Source organism: Triturus cristatus, chromosome 9 (assembly GCF_964204655.1).
Source record: "Triturus cristatus chromosome 9, aTriCri1.1, whole genome shotgun sequence".
NCBI classification, from domain to species: domain Eukaryota; kingdom Metazoa; phylum Chordata; class Amphibia; order Caudata; family Salamandridae; genus Triturus; species Triturus cristatus.
In genome coordinates this window covers 163795099-163817797 of record NC_140592.1, presented here as the reverse complement: position 1 = coordinate 163817797, position 22699 = coordinate 163795099, and the positions used below count along the sequence as shown (strand labels likewise).

General features: G+C 46.2%; 1 protein-coding gene across 1 annotated transcript in view; it reads right to left on the bottom strand.

Moving 5' to 3' along the window:
* Window positions 1-22699, bottom strand: part of CCDC66 (coiled-coil domain containing 66) — a 356874-nt gene that overhangs the window by 24111 nt on the left and 310064 nt on the right. The window contains exon 18 of the mRNA XM_085624655.1: window positions 3114-3241. Coding sequence (XP_085480781.1) covers window positions 3114-3241 — 128 coding nt within the window. The remainder of the gene's footprint in view (window positions 1-3113; window positions 3242-22699) is intronic.

The following is a 22699-nucleotide window of genomic DNA, read 5'->3' as shown; positions in this document are numbered from 1 at the left end:
ATGTGACTAGGAAAATAATGATACACGGACTACAATGATTTTAAACTTTGTATTAAATAAATGAATTTTTAAATACACACTGTGTACACCGAGTCTCTAATATCATGTTCGGAGTTCACTAGGTCTGTCTATTGTCATAGACCTATAGTTGCCTAGGGGTTCTTTTTGAAATTGTGTTATTTCCCTGCCCTAGGAATCTTCATTTTCAGCAGGGGGTCCTTGTTCTTTGATTCTAAGGTACCTAATACCAGACTGATGAAGAAGAGCCCTGTGAACCAAAAGTAAGGTCCTAAAAAGGATCTCTGCCTAATGGGAAATCAATGCAGCTCCCTAAGATAAGGGGACACTCGAGTTCTGGGTGGCAGGCCGAGAAGAGAACGGACTGCTGCATTTTGGACCACCTGTAACTTACTACTCAAGTTAACATACAGTCACAAATAGTGCATTACCGTAGTCAAGCCTAGATGTTATTAAGGCCTGTACTACCAGTTTCCGAGCAGAAAAAGACAGAAAATAGAGGAACCTACTGCATTAACCGGAGACAAAAAAGAGAGCTCACCATCAAACTTAATGCCTATATTTTTGACTGAGCTAGTGCGGCTTAGTGGAGGACGAGCATTCACTGGCCAAAAGGACTGCCAGGGCTCATCAGTTCTTACACACCAACAAAAGTAGCTCCTTCTTTCCAGCATTACATTTAAGCTGGTGCTGAGTCAGCCACTGAAACACTGCTGACAGAGGTTCAGATCTTTTTCTCCAGGGAACACTTTATCCCTACCCCAGGAAAACAGTTACTGGGTGTTATCCGCATAAGAGATTATTTTTACTCCCAAAGTCTCTACCAAGAATGCAAGAGAAGTGAGATATATATGGAATAACATAGGGCTCACAGCTGAAACCTGTGGCACTCCCACTTGGAGATTACAGGATTCAGACAAAAACGGTGGACACCAGACCTCTTGACCTCTTCCCTCCAGGAACAAAGCCATCCAATCCCACGCATGGTCCCCGATTCCAATGGAATTGAGACGAGCCAGGAGATTAGAGTGGGGTACCGTGTCAAAAGCTGTTGACAGATAAAGCATAATCATCACAACCCTGCCCCCAACATCTAAGATACACCTGATGAAATCAACCACATCCACTAGCGCAGTCTCTGTACTGCAACTGGGGCAGAAACCAGATTGGCTTGGATACAAAAGATAATTTTTCACGTAATGGGACCACTGATGGTTGAAGGGCTTCTCCAGAACTTTGAAGAGGTCAGGAAGCAGAGAAATATGCCTGTAGTTGGATGGATCAACAGAGCCTGCCTGGGGTTTCTTCAGCAGAGGCAAGATTTCAGAATGCTTCCAGGTACAGGGTACTATAGCTGATGGCAGCGTGGCATTCAGGAGATTGTTGGCCAGTGGATTAATGCACATGCCCCTAATGCCAAAAGGCCTGGGGGGGCATGGAAATGAGGGAGAGTCAGACTTAAGAATACGGATTGCTAATAGTGATCCTTCCAAAGATATCGAACCGAACTTACTCATTGAAAGGGTCGAATCATATTTGGCTAGGCTGCTGGGGATTGGTAAGGGTATTACACAGTAAGGACGCACAGCAACATCATGTAATACACCCAATTTCCTCACACTCCCCATTCCATTTGTGATGCTCTGAGCATACAATCTTTAGCTGTGTAGGTACTTGTCACAGCACTGCCACATCCTGTCTGTCACACAGCTTTCCTTTCTCACACCAGCTCAAGCAGCACAACAGCAGCATGGTGATATTGCCAATTCCCTGCTGCAAGGCTAGCTACTACTTGCTTGTACCAACACCCACCCTTCTTTACTGCCTGTCACATGTAGTGTCTCTCTCTCAAAATGTATTACACACTGCTGTTGCTCGCCTTCTCAGTGTAGCTGCCTGCACCTGGTCAGGTAGGTAATCGGACTGCTTTTTTGATTTTTTTCCCCCAGTGTAATAAACTGTAAGCACCGCTCAGAGTCAGAAAACACTTGGTGCAGTTACACTGAACCAACCTGACCAATAATCCCATCACTACTTGTACTCACAGCAGTATTACTCCTATTGTGACAAACTTAGACCCCTGCAAAACAGTCTTGCATGTCAGCCTGTGGTATGAGCTTTCAGAGATTCTTGTCTGCAATGAAAATATGTCCAAAAGCTTCTTAATGGATTTATTTGTTTAAGCAGCTTAAGGAACCTTCTAACTAGGAGGACCATAGCAGTGATTAGCAGACAATTGCTTCTTCCATAGTCGAACAGAAATGTTGCCCTGATGTAAAAGATTATGTATAAACATGTACATATCATATGAATTAATTTTGGGATACATAAATAGAAGAAAGCCCCAGAACGAAAGGATTCAGCATTCACTAGGGTGGAAGGAGGACCAGGCCAGGCTAAACCATGAGCACACTTCAACACAAGCACATTTAGTCCTTACAGCAAACTTAAAACAAGCCGTTCCAGTATTATGAAGCTAAATTACACTTCATTACCAAGACTGATATATGTAGTGGTGGCACCGCAGTACAGGGATCATTGACATATCAGAGGCCACTGTGGCTCCATCTGCTTACTAGCTGCAAACTTCCAGATGTTACAGGAACCACTAATTCCAAACACGGAATGCCCTCATGGAAATAGATTCAAAAGCACCCTCTAAAAGATAGCATTGGCCAGATGTGCTTGGTATTCTGGTACTGCAGGCACAACTCATTCTTTAGCAATAGAGATGGCTATTTTGGCACAGATGCCAACACTTAAAGGTGGTTGCCAGGGCACCTGTTCAAAAGCAGTGCGGAAGAAAATTGCTGAGGAAGAACCACAAGCTGTTACATGACATCTGATCACATTAAGCATACCAAAATAAGGAGTGGAAGCCAGTGGAAACGTCTGTAATGCACATATTCAGACCTCAACACAATCTTACTGTACATGCTTAGTCCAGTTGCGTCATCTTGCAAATCAGGAAGTTCTTAGGACTCTGGAGGAAGAACTGGGGGTGGGGGGCTACTTGCATTGCTATTTTCGTTACTAGCGGCCCGGGCAGCAAAAGACAAAAAACATTTGAACATGTAAAAAGAACATCACCATACCTGTCTCAGCTCTGACAACCCTTTCAGGATTGCTTGTTGTCTGTCCTTATTTTTCACAACATTGGGATTAAGCAAAGGGTCTCTCACGTGATCAGAGCTAAAAATCTGTCGAGGTTCATGGTCACCACCTACAATATATGAATCAGACTGCTAAAACTGTCCACATTAAAACACTACTTAAAAATGGTACAGTTAATCTGAAAGGGAAACGACAGTTACAACATGATCTGAACCATGCATGCCAATTCAACAAAAGCATGCATGCATTATTACCACATATACCTTTTATGGGAGAGGGGGTTAGGGGGAGGTGCGTGTGTTTGTGTGTGTGTGTACACTTGTGTGTGTGTGTGCGTGTGTGTGTGTACACACACACGCTGGATGAGGAATCTTCGCAAAATTTTCAAAACTTGTGGGGCGCTCCGGTCAGCTCCTATCCTGAAAGTTTCGGGGTGATTCGCCAAGCGGGGGCCGAGAAAAAAGGGGGTCCCAAAACGTGTTTTCTCCATGTTAATTCCCAAAGGAAACTTTAGACACGGCTACAGCTTGAATTGCTGAATAATATTACACCAAATTTGGCAAAAAGGTAGCCCTTGTTTCAGAAAAAGACTTTTTTTTTTAAAGGAGTAAATCCATTCAGTAGTTTCTGAGAAATTCAAAAAATAGAGGTCTGAAAATCAATTTCCCATAGGAAACTTTAGACACGGTTACAGCTGAAACTGCTGAACAGAATTACACCAAATTTGGCAAAAAGGAAGACCTTGGTTCAGAAAGAGACCTTTTTTTTTAAATTGTGTAAATCAGTTCAGTGGTTTTTGAGATATTAAAGGAAAATGTGTTTATATATCTGTGAGGGACCTAACTAAACAAGCACAAGCTTGGCTCTAATTGGCTGACAACACTTCAATCCAGCAAGTGTTGGCAGCCATCTTGGTGCAATGCTTTTAGGTCTCGCCTAGCGACGCAGCGCATGCGCGGAACGCTTGGCGAGATCTATTGTTGTCGATCTACCCAAACACCATTGCACTAACCTAAACTCTAAAACACTACCCCCAGCACGACACCCTACACTACACAAACACCACTGCACTACCCTAAAACACTACCCCAGCATGACCCCCTACACTACACAAACACCACTGCACTACCCTAAACCCTAAAACACTACCCCCAGCATGAACCCCTACACTACCCAAACACCACTGCACAATCCTAAACCCTAAAACACTACCCCAGCACTACCTCCCACACTACCCAAACACCACTGCACTACCATAAACCCTAAAACACTACCCCCAGCACAACCCCCTAAACTACACAAACACCACTGCACTACCCTAAACCCTAGAAAAGAAACCCCCACCCCATGCCCAATCCCCCTTACCTCTCACTCCTCGTGGTTCCTCTCTCCTCGTGGTTCCTGCTTAACGTCGTCTCTGAGGGGCGGTGCACGTCGTTGTGAGGAAACAGAACAGCCTCTGTTTCCTTACAACAACGTGGATCGTCTACATGTTTTTTAGAACGCATGGTCATTTACCATACATACCTTTACAAAGAAATTCGTTGTAAAGGCATCCATGGTAAATGACCATGCGTTCTAAAACAATGCGTAGTAATGACTTCGCGATGTACAACGCATACGTGGTAATGCATGCGTTGTAATGGTATCGAAGTAAAAAAGTAATTGTAACAGCTGTTTACCGATCGAAGCTGGCCCCTGTTCTTCAGTGAGTCGTTTATTTGATAAATTAGGAGTAAGGAATGTGTTTTTTTTTTTTTAACCAAACAGTGCATTCCCGGCTGTTGTATTGTGAAAGTGTCCACATGGCCTGGTTTCACTTCCGGTGAGAGTGTGGAAGAGTCTGTTTGGATCTAAAGGAGTTTTGTTGTTGGACGGGGCCGGCGTGACACGTCATCAGAAAACACAGCTAATGGAAAGCGTCCTCCCTGAAGTGTGGAGCAGTGCCATGAGAGGTCAACGAGTGTGCGTCCCACCGCAGTATGACCGTACCGCGTGACCCATGTGCTGCCTACAGGGTACGGGAGGCAGAAGCGGCATCGCAGGTCCTTTTGAAGACCGTTGTAGCACTAATTCTACATTTTGGAACTAGGGCATTTTAACCTCGTTGTTCCTGCCAGATACAAAGAGAAGATCCTGGGTTATTCAGTGCCCTCGTTACCTTTTTTGTGGGTTGTGGTGCTTGTCACTTCGCTGCCCCGCCGGTGTACACGACTGGGCACCCCATCTTGTGTGCCATCTGCAGGGCCTCTGCCCTCGGATCACTGGTTTCAGTTTCTGGAGTGGCAACAAACAATTGCTCCCAAAGGACTAGCCTGAACACTTAGGTGAATATCCCCTGCACCAGCATTCCACGGAAATTCTTTCCTAGCTCTCCCACATCGACGAGGACGTCATAATAGCACGGCTCCGCTCGCGACACCGTATGACGTCATCGGAGCCATAAGAGGACCTCGTCGGCATGCTGACGTCAGTCGTCAGTTCCACCCATTTTTTCCGTGCCACCAAGGCAAACATGCGGACCGAGACATTATATATATATCACTTTGACACTCTTCCACCACTTCTCCTTTTCCTCGGATACTGGATACAAAGAGCACGGACCACAAAATTCTTAAAATTCCGCTCGGTTTATTTAACGCATCTCACAAACAAAGACGGCAGCCATTACGTGTTTCGTTCCTCCCTGGGGACTTGATCACATGATAAATATATATATAGATAAATATATATAGATAAAAATATATATATATATAGATAAAAATATATATATATATATATATATATATATATATATATATATATATATATATATATATACATACATACACACAAATGCATACCAATAAAGGCATAAAGAAATAGCAACAGATCAAGCATTTCTCACTTTTAAAACATACGCATGATTAAGACATATTAAAAACATTCATGCCAAACATTATTAGCATCTTTTTGGTAGAAACAGGTGGACAACGCGGGGAGGCAGGTGGGACAGTGAGGTATCCACAGGCAGATACTGTATCCACCAGAAAAAGCGTTACCGAAGGTAAGTAACTTGGTCTTCTGATGGATACTTCTGCCTGTGGATTACTCACCTTTTGAATAGAATCCCCAAGCCGTACCTCACCCGGAGGAGGGTGTCCACCTGACTAGACCAAAAATCTAGCAAAACAGATTAAGCAAAATGGCCATCCCTCCTAACCTCGGAATCCAATAATAATCGAATGATTTTTTGTTGAAATTATATTGAAAATAATACTTTAAAAATACTTTTATTAATAAATTTAGACAAACACTTAAAGGAAAACTTTTATTTATAATTAATTTAAAGATATTTCATACTTTAAAAATTACGTCGAAGTCGCGACCCCAGCGCGACTTTTCAAAATGGCTACCAGAATGCGTGCAGCCATCGTGTAGGGTGCGCGACTTCTGTATAATATATTTTTTTTTTAAATAAAAGATTGACTATAGTTTTCCTAACTAAAATTTCTATATATATATATATTTCTATATATATATATATATATATTTCTATATATATATATATATATATATATTCTATATATATATATATATATATATATATTTCTATATATATATATATATATATTTCTATATATATATATATATATATTTCTATATATATATATATATATTTCTATATATATATATATATATAATTCACTTAAAAAAACCATAGGTTTCACACATGTTATAGTTAGCTGGACATTTCACTCGTGAAAAACCATTGAAATTCCCCCGTTATAGTTAATGCAGGCAACTATAACTCACGCGACCGCAATCCTCTGCTGATGACGTCAGATATTACATCACTGTATTTAGACACTTATTTACCCATGTCTTCTTCCATTAATCTTTAGCTATACATATATTACAAATATTTATTTTTCAGAAAGACACATATGTCATCAGTGATGTAATATCTGACGTCATCAGCAGAGGATTGCGGTCGCGTGAGTTATAGTTGCCTGCACTAACTATAACGGGGGAATTTCAATGGTTTTTCACGAGTGAAATGTCCAGCTAACTAGAACATGTGTGAAACCTATGGTATTTTAAGTGAATTTGCAAGGTTTTTTAAATGCTAATTCCTAACTATAACGTGTGTGAAACCTATGGTTTTTTAAGTGAATTTGTACTTTTTTTAAAATGCTAAGTTATGTATTTATTAATATTTTTATTTTTTCAGGTTTTTCACAGTGCGCGCACCATACGCGCACGGTGGGCGCTTGGTGCACTTCGTGCACCAAGCGCCCACTATGCGTTGTTAGTGTCGTGCGCGTACGGTGCACGCACCCCGTGATTTTTCGCAAAAATTATTATTTTTTTTTTTCCCTTGGGGGTCCTTCAGTGACCCCCTGACACAGGCTAGGGGGTCAGAACCTGTCCATCCTGCCCCCTTCTCACGTTTTCCCCCTTTGTTTTTCATTGCCTCAGACTGCGAGAGACAAAATGGCGGCCGACACTTCCTGATTTCGACCGATTCCAATGTTTACTGACATCTAACAACCAATCAGAATTGCGCTTGCGCACGTCACCATGCGCGTACGGTATGCTTACCGTACGCGCACGGTGCGCGCTTATAGATATATATAGGCTTTTAACTGCAATTTTCTCAGGAACTAATGAACGGATTTACACCAGACCTGCAAAAGGCACATCCCTGAACTGAGGACTACCTCTCTGCCAAATTTCAAGTAATTCTGTTCAGCCGTTCGGGCTGTAGCTTGGACTAAAGGTCCTATGGAAAAATGCATGGGGAAAACGCGTTTCGGGACCCCCCCTTGACTAATCCCCCCGAGACTTTCAGGGAAGGAGCGGAGCGCCCCACCCATTTTGAAAATTTCGCGAGGATTCGTCAATCGGCGCCAAAGTTATTCCAAATAGAATGTTGCGTATTTCCTATGGAAACACGATCCTAACTATAACTATCTACTGGCGACCGCCAGTAGATTATATATATATATATATATATATATATATATATATATATATATATATATATATATATATATATATATATATATATATATATATATATATATATATATATATATATTCACTGAAAAAACCATAGGTTTCACACATGTTATAGTTAGCGGAAATTTTAAAAACCAATGAAATTCCCCCGTTATAGTTAGTGCAGGCAACTATAACTCACGCGACCGCAATCCTCTGCTGATGCTAATACTGTATTTAGACACTTATTTGCCCATGTCTTCTTCCATAAATTTTTAGCTATACATATATTACAAATATTTTTTTTTCATAAAGACACATATGTCATCAGCAGAAGATTGCGGTCGCGTGAGTTATAGTTGCCTGCACTAACTATAACGGGGGAATTTCATTGGTTTTTAAAATTTCCGCTAACTATAACATGTGTGAAACCTATGGTTTTTTCAGTGAATTTGCAAGGTTTTTTAAATGCTAATTCCTAACTATAAAGTGTGTGAAACCTATGGTTTTTTCAGTGAATTTGTATGGTTTTTTAAATGCTAAGTTACTTTACGCCATTCGTGGCGTGCACGCCCACTTAACGCAGTTCGTTCCGTGCGCGCACGGTGCGCTATGCGCACCGTGCGCGCACAGTGAGCACGCGGTGCGCTACGCACACCGTGCGCCCACTTTACGCAGTTAGTGCCGTGCACGCACGGTGGGCACGCGGTGCGCTACGCGCACCGCGTGCCCACGTTACGCTAGATGGGCCATGTACGCACGATGCGCTTCGTGGCGTGCGCGCCCATTCGTGGCGTGCGCGCCCACTTAACGCAGTTCGTTCCGTGCGCGCACGGTGCGCTTCGCGCACCGCGCGGCCACTTTACGCAGTTAGTGCCGTGCACGCACGGTGGGCACGCGGTGCGCTACGCGCACCGCGTGCCCACGTTACGCTAGATGGGCCATGTAGGCACGATGCGCTTCGCGCACCGTGCGCACATGGAGGACATATGATGGGCTTCGTTGTGAAAGGTAATATTTTAATTTTTCACATGTGTGATATGCCATGCTCAAATGGTGCCCTTCGGGCACCATTTGCACATGGGGTGGGGAGAGTATGGATAATTTTTTTATGAATTTTTTTTTTACAGTACGCGTACGGTAAGCGTAATCGGCGAAATTATCGAAAAAATTAAAATTCCGTTTTTGGCCTTGGGGGATCTTTGGGGACTCCCCCAACATGGCTAGGTGCTTAGGAGCTGTCTAAACAGCCCCTTTACATGTTTTTGTCCTTTGTTTTTTAATCCCCACTCAGAGTGCGAGAGACAAAATGGCGGCCGCCGCTTCCTGGTTTCGACCGATTCGAATGTTTACTAAGATCTAACAGCCAATCAGAATCGCGCTCGCGCACGTCACCGTACGCGTACGGTAAGCGCACCGTAAGCGCACCGTAAGCTGGCTCAGATATATATATTGATTTAAAGGCTATTTTCTCAGAATCTACTGAACAGATTTACACCAAACCTACAAAAGGCACTTCCTTGACCTGTAGACTACCTCTCTGCCAAATTTCAAGGAACTCTGTTCAGCCGTTCGGGCTGTAGCTGTGTCTAAAGGTCCTATGGAAAAATGCATGGGAAAAATGCGTTTTGGGACCCCCCTTTTATCTCAGCCCCCGCTTGACGAATCCCCCCGAGACTTTCAGGGTAGGAGCGGAGCGCAGCGCCCCACCTATTTTGAAAATTTCGCGAGGATTCGTCAACCGGCGCCAAAGGTATTCAAAATAGAATGTTGCGGTTTTCCTATGGAAACAGGGTCCTAACTATAACTACCTACTGGCGACCGCCAGTAGGTAATATATATATATATATATATATATATATATATATATATATATATATATATATATATATATATATAAATGCTAATTACCAGTATGCATCTGTTCTTGGCATGTAGAGCTACAGATCTACACACTTGTGCATAGATCGCCATCTGGTGTTGGGCCCGGATGTTTGCAGTTGTTTTTCCTCTTGGAAAGTCTTTGGAAGTCACAAGTTCGGTGACTCCTCCTTTGGATCGTATTGTGCATGGGCTTCGGCTCCATCCTCAGATTGTTTTTCGCCAACAGGGAAAGATGGAGCGTAGTAGTAACAGGAAAGATGCCCATGTGTGTTGTACCTAAATGAGAAACTGGAACAGATAAAGGTAGCCGGGAGGCGGGTGGGCGTGTGTAGATCTGCAGCTCTACATGCCAAGAACAGATGCATACTGGTAAATAGCATATTCCGTTCGAGGCATATGAGCTGCAGATTACACACTTGTGCATAGATTAAATAGCAGTACCCACCCTTAGCGACGACCACCCGTATCTGTTGCAGTGGTTTGAAATAATGTTTTGAGTACAGCCTGGCCCACAGTAGCTTGTTGCTTAGTTTGCATATCTACACAATAGTGTTTAGTGAAAGTGTGCGGTGTTGACCATGTAGCAGCTCTGCAGATATCATCTAATGGGATGTTCCCTAAAAATGCCATTGAAGCCCCTTTTTTACGTGTAGAGTGGGCTTTAGGGGGAACGGATAGCATTCATTTCGCTTTGTGGTAGCAAATCTGAATGCATTTGACAATCCACCTAGCTATTCCCGACTTGGAGATGGGGTTGCCCTTGTGTGGTGGAGAGAAAGAGACAAACAGCTGTTCGGTCTTACGGAAAGGTTGTGTTCTCTGTATGTAGTAGAGTAAGGCTCTTTTGACATCTAGTGTGTGAAGAGCTCTTTCTGCAACGGTTTGTGGTTGCGAGAAGTAAACTGGTAGTTCTACCGCATGGTATATGTGAAAGGGAGAAATTACTTTAGGGAGGAATTTTGGGTTGGTACGGAGAACAACCTTGTTATGGTGCATTTGTAGAAAAGGTTCTTGAATGGTAAGTGCTTGTATCTCACTGACCCTTCTGAAGGAAGTGATGGCTACAAGAAAAGCGGTTTTCCATGTTAGGAATTGGAGTTCACATTTGTGCAGAGGTTCGAAGGGAGGCCCTATTAGTCTGGTGAGAACGATGTTTAGGTCCCACACAGGTGAGGGTGGCAGTCTGGGTGGAATTATTCTTTTAAGGCCTTCCATGAAGGATTTAATGGCAGGTACTCTAAAAAGTGATAGATGTTGCCTGTTTTGCAGATAAGCTGCTATGGCTGTGAGGTGCAGTCTAATAGACGTATAGGCTAGATTGCATCTGTGCAGGTGTAGTAAATAGCCTATGATGTGTTGAATGGACACATCTAGGGCAGTGTTTCCCAAACTGTGGTCCGCGGACCCCCAGGGGTCCGTGACACATTCCCTGGGGGTCCTCAGGCAGGAATTTTAAAAGCACAACAAAGTTCCTTGTAGAATTAGCAGTTTTCCAGCAACAATAAAAGTGTCAAGATAACGTCAGTGATTAATGTACCTGCTGCAGAGAGATGAGTTTTGTCCAGTGGCAGCTTTGACTTATCTAATGTAGCACAGAGGGTTAATATGCCTACTGCAAAGAACGTGTACCATGCATTTAAAAAAAGTGTTTTATGTGCATAGGTTAGTGGGTTACTGCTTTTGTCACAGAGATTATTCTGGTTACTGTGCAGTTCATAAGTGACAACCGTAATCTAGCACAGTGACCTATTAACTGTCAAAGAGCTGCTCCAAACTGCATAATACAAGTTAGAAACATATGTTTTTTCTAAGTCTTTCATTTTTATTGATGCTGCTAAAAAGGTTTATTTTGGTGGAAATACATTTTTATTGTTAAAGTCAATGCTAACCACTGTGTTATGTTCTGAATCCTGAGTGGGTGCTTCTCCAGACCAAACACTCTTTAAAAATGCCTACCAGTATGAATGACGTGAATCCTACACCTTGTAGTCGCATTTGCCTTATGTAACATTTTCTATACACTGATTTACATGTATGAATCATTGTCTCTATGGGGCAGATTTACAAGGAAAGTGACTCAATGTGCGCTGCAAGCCATTTGGGTGCACCACACCGAGACACTTTCAAAGCACAGGGATGCGACATATTTACAACAATATGTCGCATCTCTGTGCTTCCCCCTGCGCTGTGGCACAAACTGCTGCCATGCACAGGCACCCTTGCACCATGGGGAGATTGTTTGTGTAGGAAGGGAACCCTAAACAATCAGAAATGGCTTTTTTCAACTTCTAAGTGTGCTGCATTAGCACACATAGAACTTGCAAAACGTCTTTTTTTCCTGATTGTTTATGTGCAGTAAGGGACACCTTCCTGTAGATAAACAATAACCAGAGGTAATTTTCTCTTTCTAAGTGTGCTGCAGAACGCAACACGCATAGAAAGAGGAAATAAAACGAGGAGAAAAGTACATTTCTCCTTGTGGCGACTCCCTATTACTCCGCCAGGGAAGGCGTAGCATTCAGACACCTTTCCAGATTTACGATTTCTAGTAAATCTGTAAATGTGTCTGGTTTCATGGGTGTTGCGTGGGAACACCCACAGCAACACCCATGGAACGCCCATTTCACGGAAAGTGCTGTGTGCAAATGGGCCATATTTACAAGACCAGGAAAAGTTACGCAGGGTGGCTTTTCCTGTCCTTGGACATATGGGGCACTAAAATGCGCCACCGGTGCGTCACTTTTTGTGACACACCCGTGGCACAAGGGACTTGTAAATCTGCCCCTATATGTGTGTGATGTAAAGTTCTCTGACATCCTACAATGGTATGATAGATGCTGTAAAACAAATGAAATACATGTGACAGACGGGCTATGGAGAGATGAGGGGCACTGTTGGAGGGTGATAATAAGGGAATCATTGAAGAACCCCAACAAAGATTGTCGTATCCTGGTGCATAGTAAGGTCATCATTTACTATTCTTTAAAAGCTGATACAATTCAATATATAATGATAAATTTGTTGTAGAATGCACCATTGTTTCCTAAATTTTCTTTGGGGGGGGGGGGGGGGGAGAGCCTCCCAAAGCCCCCTTTATAGTGGTCAGGCTCACTCACTGCACTTGGTGTGCACTGTATGGGGACTGGTCTGAAAACATTTGCCAGGGCTGCTTTGGGTTTCCAGTCTGGCCTTGGCAGAAGCCTTGTACTGCGAAATAAAACAAACCATTTAAAAGTTAGTCACGGAGATGCAGCACTAACCTTCCAGTTTTTTGCGAATTCTTTCAATATAACATACTAAAATCCTTAGTAATTTGAGTATTTGTTTTGTGTGCACACGCGTGTTTACTGTTTTCGAATTATTGTTTTAATGTTTGAAATTTAAATCATACAAACTGCTTGGGGGTCCCCGGTTTCCAGTGGTGACTCAATGGGGGTCCTCAGGAGTCAAACGTTTGGGAACCACTGATCTAGGGGATTGATGGTATTGTTGTGACAGTAGACAAAAAAACGTTTCCACTTGGTGGCGTAGCACGCTCTAGTGGTGGGTCGCCTAGCTTCTTTGATGACGTTCATACAGTCAGGGGGAAGATTGAGGTAACCGAATTCTAGGATTTCAGGAGCCAGATCGCTAGGTTGAGCTGAGCTGGGTCCGGGTGTCTGATCTCTCCATGGTTCTGGGTTAAGAGGTGTGGAAAGAGGTGTAACTTTTGGTGCGGTACTACAGATAATTCCAGCAGTGTGGTGTACCACGGTTGTCTGGCCCAAGTTGGAGCTACTAGTATGAGAGTGAGGGAGTTTTGTAGTTTGCGTACCACTAATGGAATGAGTAGGAGAGGCGGAAAAGCATACGCAAATCTGCCTGACCAGTTCATCCATATCGCATTGCCTTTGGACAATGGGTGTGGATATCTGGCGGCGAAGCTTGGGCATTTGGTGTTTTGGTAGGTGGCGAAGAGGTCTATCTGTGGATGCCCCCACAGTTGAAAGTACGGGTGAAGAACTTGTGAATGGAGTTCCCACTCGTGGATCTGTTGTGTCTGTCTGCTGAGTAGATCAGCTATAGTGTTTTGGACTCCTGGGACATGTTGGGCCAGGAGAAAGATTTTCTGGGGTATGGCCCATCTCCATATGTTCTGTGCTAGCTGAGAGAGCTGTGGAGAGTGTGTGCCGCCTTGTTTTTGTATGTAGTACATGGCTGTCATGTTGTCTGTGCGGACTAGGACTGCCTTGCCTGAAATCTGTGTTTGGAAGGATTTCAGGACTAATAATATAGCTGGTAACTCCAGATGGTTGATGTGGAGGAACTTTTGTTGAGGTGTCCATCTGCCCTGCATGGTGTGATGTAATAGGTGAGCTCCCCAGCCGGAGAGCGATGCGTCCGTTGTCAGTATTATCTGAGGAACCGGGTCCAGGAACGGTCGCCCTTTGGAAAGGTTTTTGGTGGCCCACCACTGCAGAGAGCGATGGGTACGACCGTCTACCAACACCAGATCTGTTAATTGATCTTGGGCCTGGTTCCATTGGCGCGCTAAGCACTCTTGGAGAGGACGCATCTGGAGTCTTGCGTGAGGCACTATGAATATGCAAGAGGCCATCATCCCAATTAGTTGCATAAACTCTCGAGCTGGAAGGGAGTGTTGTGCTGTAAAGTTTGCGCGTAGAGCCTGAATGCTTGTGATCCTGGCTGGACTGGGGTAGGCTAGCACTTTTGAGGTGTCTATGGTGGCACCGAGGTATTGTTTTACGTGGGACGGTTGCAGATGGGACTTTGCGTGGTTTACCGTGAAGCCCAGTTGGTGAAGTAGCTGGATAGTGGCATGCGTGTGTTGTACACACTGGTTGTATGAACTGGCTTTTATTAGCCAAAGTATGGGAAGACATGGATGTGTTGTCTCCTGAGGTGTGCTGCCACGACTGCTAGGCACTTGGTGAATACTCGTGGTGCTGTTGTGACTCCGAATGGGAGTACTTTGAATTGGTAGTGTTGGCTGTCCACTACAAATCTGAGGAACTTCCTGTGAGCGTGGTGTACAGGAATGTGGAAATAAGCGTCTTTTCGGTCTAAAGTGGTCAGGAAGTCATTTTGGGAGAGCAGGGGAAGTACCTGCTGAAATGCTACCATGTGAAAATGGTCTGAGTGTATGTATGTGTTTAGGGGCCGGAGGTCTAGGATGGGCCGTAGAGTCTCGTCCCTTTTTGGTATAAGAAAATATAGGGAGTAAACCCCCAGATTTCGTTGGTTGGTAGGAACGTGTTCTATCGCCCCTTTTTGTAGGAGGGAGATTACCTCCTGCTTTAGTAATGCTAGATGTTCCTGTGACATTGGGCGTTGTCTGGGTGGAATGTTTGGGGGGGGGGTAGACATTAGTTCTAGGCAGTAGCCTGATCGAATTATTTGTGTCACCCATTTGTCTGAGGTGATGGTAGCCCAGACATGAAGGAAATTTTGGAGTCTGCCCCCGACCGGAGTGGGATGGTCTGGGGGGAGTGGAGGGAAGTCATTGGGTAGGTGTGGAGGCAGAGCGGGCGGTGTTTGTCTTGCCTCTGCCTTTATTATTCTTGCCCCTGTAGCCGCCTCTTTGGTAACCCCTTGTGAAGGTGGATGGAGTAGGAGCTTTATATGACGTGGAAGCGGTATCAGAGGAGTAGTCTCCGGATGTGCTCCGAAAGGAGGAACGGCGAAAGGAACGCCTGGGAGGGTGTGATTGTAAGGCTCCCATAGATTTCGCCGTGTCGGTGTCTTTTTTCATTTTTTCTAGGACCTCATCCACTTTTGGGCCGAACAGATGTTCCTGGTCAAATGGATGGATCAGGATGGAAGCTTGCACTTCTGGTTTAAATCCTGAGATCCTGAGCCAGGCATGGCGACAGAGGAGGACGCTAGTATTGATGGCCCTGGAGGCGGTGTCTGCTGCATCTAGGGCACAACGGATGGAGGTATTAGTGATGGTTTTGCCCTCCTGAATCAACTTGTTTGCCCTATTTTTGTATTTGTCAGGGAGGTGTTGCATTATGGCTTCTAGTTCGTCATAATGGGCCCTGTCATATCTAGCCAGTAACGCTTGTGTATTGGTGATACGCCATATGTTGGTGGCTTGGCGATGCAGTGCGCTTGCCGGATGCATCCAAGAGTTTTGACTCTTTGTCAGGTGGTGGTGCTTCGCCTGACGCCTGGGAGTTGGACCTCTTTCGTGCTGTGGACACTACCAGGGAATCTAGTGGGGCTGGCCCTCTGATGTAGGAGGGATCTGTAGGGGCGGCTTTATATTTCTTCTCGATGCGCGGGTTAATGACCCTGGCTCTGACTGGGTCTTTAAAGACCTCTGGCGCATGTTTTATACCCCCTTCGAGCATGGGCAGTACGGAGGTGGCCCTACGCGTGGTATCGAAAGTATTGAGGAGGAAATCCTCCTCCACGGGGTCGGTATGGAGATCTACCCCATGATAGTGTGCAGCTCTCTGGAGTAAATGGTTGAACCCCAATGAGTCTTCTGGTGGGGATGGTCTCGAAGGATAGAGATCATCTTGTGGGACGTTAGGGATGTCGGGGATGTTATAGTTGTCCCATGGGTCTGGGGAGCCTGTGGGAGTGGGGTCCCCTGTGGGTGAGTCATAGGGTACGTCCCCTATGTCATCATATATGTTATCATGATCATCATCATCCGGAGGGGGTGCTGGGGCATGATGAGGAGGGGGTGGAGAGGGAGAAGGTGGAGGGGGGGGGGACGGTGGAGGGGGTGGACGAAGTGGGGAAGGTATTATGAAAGGTGAGGTAGCAGAGTCCTTCCTTTTTGGAGGTGGAGCTGGGGCAGGTTTTTCCAGCTGTCTCTTTTTGATGCGGAGCATCAGATGTCTGGTTTTGGGATCCTTGGTCAATGTCTTTTACAAGGGATCCGGTGTAAAGAGTTCCTCCGAAGGTGGCTTATCCGTTGGCGCCGAAGGCATTGGGGCCGTTGGTTTTTTGACTTTAGTGTCCTGTTTAGAAGTATGTGGCTTGGAAAGGTCTTTTTGTTTGGTCAGTGTCGAGATGGGTTTCGACTTCGAGATCTCGGTGCCGGTGGCCTTGTGTGCTTTCGTCGGTTCCAAAGATGGAGTCGGTACCGAGGAGCTGGAACTGTGTTTCGGTATGGGGCTCGGTGCCGAAGAGGAGGCCATTTTCTTTTTCGGTGTCGGTGCGGAGGAATATTTGTCGGCACCGACTGTGGGCTGGCTCGAGCCGCCTGAAGGCTTAATCGGCTTCTTTACCGGTCCCGAAGGTGAGGTGTGGGAAGCAGTGTCTTTGGTCTTACCTAGGCCCGGAGGCGAAGGCGTGACCGAGACCGAAGCCTTTTTCGGTGCCGGCGAGGGTGTGGGGGGCAAATTGGTATTCACGACCCTCTGTGCCGGAGTGATGTCCTCCACATCTGAATCGTCGGCTTCAGAGGCGCTGACGAGGCCCTCGTCGGTGTGGTGTTCTTCTGGAGTGTCGACGCCCTCTCCGAAGATGTCATCTGGAATCGCCGTCGACGAGTGTGCCATGGTTCTTGCCCTTCGGTCTCGAATAGTTTTCTTGGACCGGAAGGACTTGCATGCCGGACAGTCTCGAGCCTCGTGTTCAGGGGAGAGGCAGAGATTACATACTTCGTGGAGATCGGTGTGTGGGAATTTGGACCCACATCGAGGGCACTTCTTGAACGGAGTCCTTACAATGAGCCAGGACCGGAGCTTGGGTAGGCCCGAAGGCCGGCGTCGACGACTGGAATCGAAGGTTCTTGATTCGCGATCGAAACAATACCGCAAATTGGGGTGAGGATTGCACGTTGATTGAACTGGAAACCTGTTCGGAATCGGAGCGCGAAGATCACATCCGAGCCCGATGGCGGAATAAAACAATCTGAGGATGGGGCCGAAGCCCATGCGCAATACGATCCAAAGGAGGAGTCACCGACATCGAGACTTCCAAAGACTTTCCAAGAGGAAAAACAACTGCAAACATCCGGGCCCAACACCAGATGGCGATCTATGCACAAGTGTGTAATCTGCAGATCATATGCCTCTAACATATACATATACATATACATACATATACATATACATATATATATATTCACTGAAAAAATCATAGGTTTCACACACGTTATAGTTAGGAATTAGCATTTAAAAAACCTTGCAAATTCACTTAAAAAACCATAGGTTTCACACATGTTATAGTTAGGTGGATATTTCACTCGTAAAAAACCAATGAAATTCCCCCGTTATAGTTAGTTCAGATAACTAACTCGCGCGCGCGCAATCCACTGCTCATGACGTCACATATTACATCACTCATGACATGGTCAGTGGCATCACTCATGACATCACTGATGACATCATCCTTGTGATAGAGTGGCGGTGGCGCGAGTTATAGTTATCTGACCCCCTGACAAAGGCTAGGGGGTCAGGAACTCTCTACCCTGCCCCCTTTACACGTTCGCCACCTTCCGTTTTTCACTCTCGCACTGAAAACAAACAAAATGGCGGCCGACACTTCCTGATTTCGACCGATTCGAACGTTGACTGACATGTAACCACCAATCAGAATTACGCTCGCGCACGTTAGGGTGCTCGCACCCTGCGCGCGTATAGATATTGATATGCTTTTAAATGCTATTTTCTCAGGAAATACTGAACAGATTTACACCAGACCTGCAAAAGGCACTTCCTTGACCTTATGGCTACCTCTCTGCCAAATTTCAAGTAATTCTGTTCAGCCGTTCGGGCTGTACCTTCGACTAAAGGTCCTATGGGAAAATGCATGGGGAAAACGCGTTTTGGGACCCCCCTTTTTTCTCGGCCCCCGCTTGACGAATCACTCCAAGACTTTCAGGGTAGGAGCTGAACGGAGCGCCCCATTAGTTTTGAAAATTTCACGAGGATTCGTCAACCGGCGCCAAACACGGTCCTAACTATAACTATCTACTGGCGACCGCCAGTAGATAATATATGTATATTCTACTGGCAGTCGCCAGTAGATAGTTATAGTTAGGACCTATTTTCAATAGGAAATCCGCAACATTCTATTCCCAATAAGTCTGGCGCAGGTTAACGAATATTCGCGAAATTTTCCAAACTTTTGGCCAGCTCCAGTCCGCTCCTATCCTGAAAGTTTCGTGGTGATTCGTCAAGCGGGGGCTGAGAAAAAAGGGGGGTCCCAAAACGCGTTTTCCCCATGCAATTTCCCGTAGGACCTGTTGACGCAGCTACAGCCCGAGCTGCTGAACCGAATTACACCAAATTTGGCAAAGAGGTAGCCCTTGGTTCACACTTGTGCCTTTTGGTTAAATGGTGTAAATCCGTTCAGTAGTTCCTGAGATATTCAAAAGTAAAAAGATAGATATATCTAGGGCCGTGGATCCTCCCGACCACAAGGACCCCCAAGGCCCAAAAAAATATGTATATTTTTTTTTTTGAAATCGCGGGATGCGCTTAGGATCCGCGCATCCCGGAAAAAAAACCGAAGCGCGGGCTCCCACGCTTCCTTTACAATTAGCCCCCGGGGGGGCCAAGTCCCGGGGGCAATATTTTATAGTAATGGGGGCCCAGAGGGGCCCCCCAGCCCCGGGAACCGCCACCCGGGGCTTTATTTACATATTTACAGGGGGGCTCACAGCCCCCCCACAGCCCTGGGGACCGCCACCCCCCGGGGCTTGTTTAATAAATAAAATACCTGTGGGGGGGGGCTCGAGCCCCCCCACACGCCCCGGGGACCGCCACCTCCCCGGGGCACTAAATATTTAAAATACGGACCCCCAAGCCCCGGGGACCCCCCCCCCCCCGGGGCTTTAAATTCAGTGGGAGGGGGACCGCACGCCCCCCCCCGGAGCCAATGATGGCCCTGGGGACCGCCACCCCCCAGGGCCGGCTCCTGCAGTGTCCCGGGGTGCCCACCCCCGGAACACTGCCGTTTGCAATGACAGGGAGGGAGCCTCGCGGCTCCCGCCCTGTCATTAAAAACTGCTTTGCTTCATTTAAGCGAGAGCAGGGAAACCTGCTCTCTCTTCAATGAAGCAAAGCTGATTGCTTTTCCACATGGGGAGCAGCATGTTAGCTGCTCCCCATGTGTAAAAGCAATGCTGGCTCCCGCAGAAAGCGGGAGCCGGCTGGGACCGTGGGGGGATTGGGACCCCCCACGGTCCCCAACAAAGGTGGCCAGGCCCCAGGGGATGGGGTCCCCGGGGTCAGTCGTGGCCCGGGAGGGGGGCCACGCAGCTCCCCTCCCCAAAATGTTTTTTTTTTTAAATTAAAAAAAGGGCTGGCCCCGGGGCCATAAGTGGCCATAGGAGGGGGGCAAGGCAGCCCCCCTCCAAATAAAAATTATTTTTTAAAAAGCCCCATGCCCCGGGGGATGGGGTCCCAGGGGCAGATTAAGGCCTTGGGAGGGGGGCCATGCGGCCCCCCTCCACAGTTTTAAAATTAAAAAAACAATATTAGGGGGCAGGCCCTGGGGATGGGGTCCCCAGGGCCAAAAAATAAGAAAAAGAAGGGGGGCTACACAGCCCCCTTCTTAATTTTTTTTCTTTTTTTTTAAAACGGGATCGGGGAGGATGCCACGCCCCCTCCTTTCATCACTCTGCAAACGCGCCCCCTGGCGCGTTTGCAGAGGGGGAACGAATTCCCCTTCAATACTGGGGGTCCCTGGGGGCCAACTAGCCCACCAGGAACCTCCAGTATGTGCCAGGGGGCTGCGTTGCAGAGAGGTGTTCTGAGGCCACGCCCCTATTTACATCTCTCTGCAACGCAGCTCTGTGGCGTTTAATGGAGGTACCTGGTGGACCCCAGGGACCATCAGGATTCAAATGGACTTAATCCCCCAACTTAAAACAACGTGCCACGGGGCGTGTTTGCACTGTGGTGAAGGTAGGGGGCGGAGCCTGAGGTGATGTGTGCAAACACGCCCTGTGGTGCATTTTAAGTTGGGGAAATAATTCCTCTCTAATTCGGAGGTCCCCTGGGGGCCAACTAGCCCACCAGGTACCTCCAGTAAGCGCCTCAGAACTGCGTTGCAGAGAGGTGTAAAAAGGGGCATGGCCTCTGAACACCTCTCTGCAACACAGCCCCCTGGCGCATACTGGAAGTTCCTGGTGGGCTAGTTGGCCCCCAGGGGACCTCAGGATTGAAGAAGAATTAATTCCCCAACTTAAAATGCGCCACAGGGCGTGTTTGCAGACATGTCACCTCAGGCCCCGCCCCCTTCCTTCACCATTGTGCAAACGCACCCTGGGGTGCGTTTTAAGTTGAGGAATTAATTCCCCTTCAATCTTGAGGGTCCCTGGGGGCCAACTAGCCCACCAGGTACCTCCAGTATGCGCCAGGGAGCTGCGTTGCAGAGAGGTGTTCAGAGGCCATGCCCCTTTTTACACCTCTCTGCAACGCAGATCTGTGGCACTTACTGGAGGTACCTAGTGGGCTAGTTTGACCGTAGGGACCCTCAGGATTCAAGGGGACTTAATCTCCCAACTTAAAATGCGCCATGGGGCGCGTTTACACACTGGTGAAGGGAGGGGACGGGGCTTGAGGTGACGTGTGCAAACACGCCCTGTGGTGCGTTTTAAGTTAGGGAAAAAATTATTTTTCAATCCTGAGGGACCCTGGGGGCCAAGTAGCCCACCAGGTGCTTCCAGGAAGTGCCACTGCGCTGCGTTGCAGAGAGGTGGTGCAGGCCGTGCACCTTTTTACATCTCTCTGCTACGCTGCTCTGTGGCGCTTACTGGATGCACCTAGTGGGCTAGTTGGTCTCTACGGACCCGCAAGATTGAAGGGGAATTATTTCCCCAACTTGCGCCACAGGGCGTGTTTGCACAGTGGTGAAGGGAGGGGATGGTGTAGGAAAGTGGCTCTATATATACTGGACCGAAGTAAAATCAGCCGAACTACGAATTCCGATTTACTCACCTGTTATCAGGAGAGACCTCAGTGCTGCATGTTTGAGCCCAGTACTGGTCCTGAAAAGTAATTCTAACCGTACTTGCCAGTAACTTTAATTTCCTTCCATAGGATATCATTGCCTGCTTTTTGCTGAAAAAGTTTCAAAGGGTCGATTTTTTAAACTTACAAATATTCCTCTAAAATCAGCCGAACTACAATTCCGATTTACTCACCTGTTATCAGGAGAGAACCCAGTGCTGCATCTTTTAGCCCAGCACGGACCCTGAAAAGAAATTCTAAGCGTATTTACCAGTAACTTGTATTTCCTTCCATAGGATTCCATTGTGTGGTTTTCAGCAGAAAAGTTTCTAAGTGTCGATTTTTGGAACATACAAAAATTCCTCTAAAATCAGCCGAACTACGAATTCCGATTTACTCACCTGTTATCAGGAGAGACCTCAGTGCTGCATCTTAAAGCCCAGTACTGATCCTGAAAAGTAATTCGAACCGTACTTACCAGTAACTTGAATTTCATTCCATAGGTTAACATTGACTGGTTTCACTTGGAAATTCTTCTAAGTGTGGAGTTTTGGAACTTACAAATATTCCTCTAAAATCAGCCGAACTACGAATTCCGATTTACTCACCTGTTATCAGGAGAGACCTCAGTGCTGCATGTTTAAGCCCAGTACTGATCCTGAAAAGTAGTTCTAAGCGTACTTACCAGTAACTTGAATTTCCTTCCATAGGATATCATTGCCTCCCACCCCTGTTCATGTTTAACAGTACTTCCGTGAGTCATTGATCTGACGAGC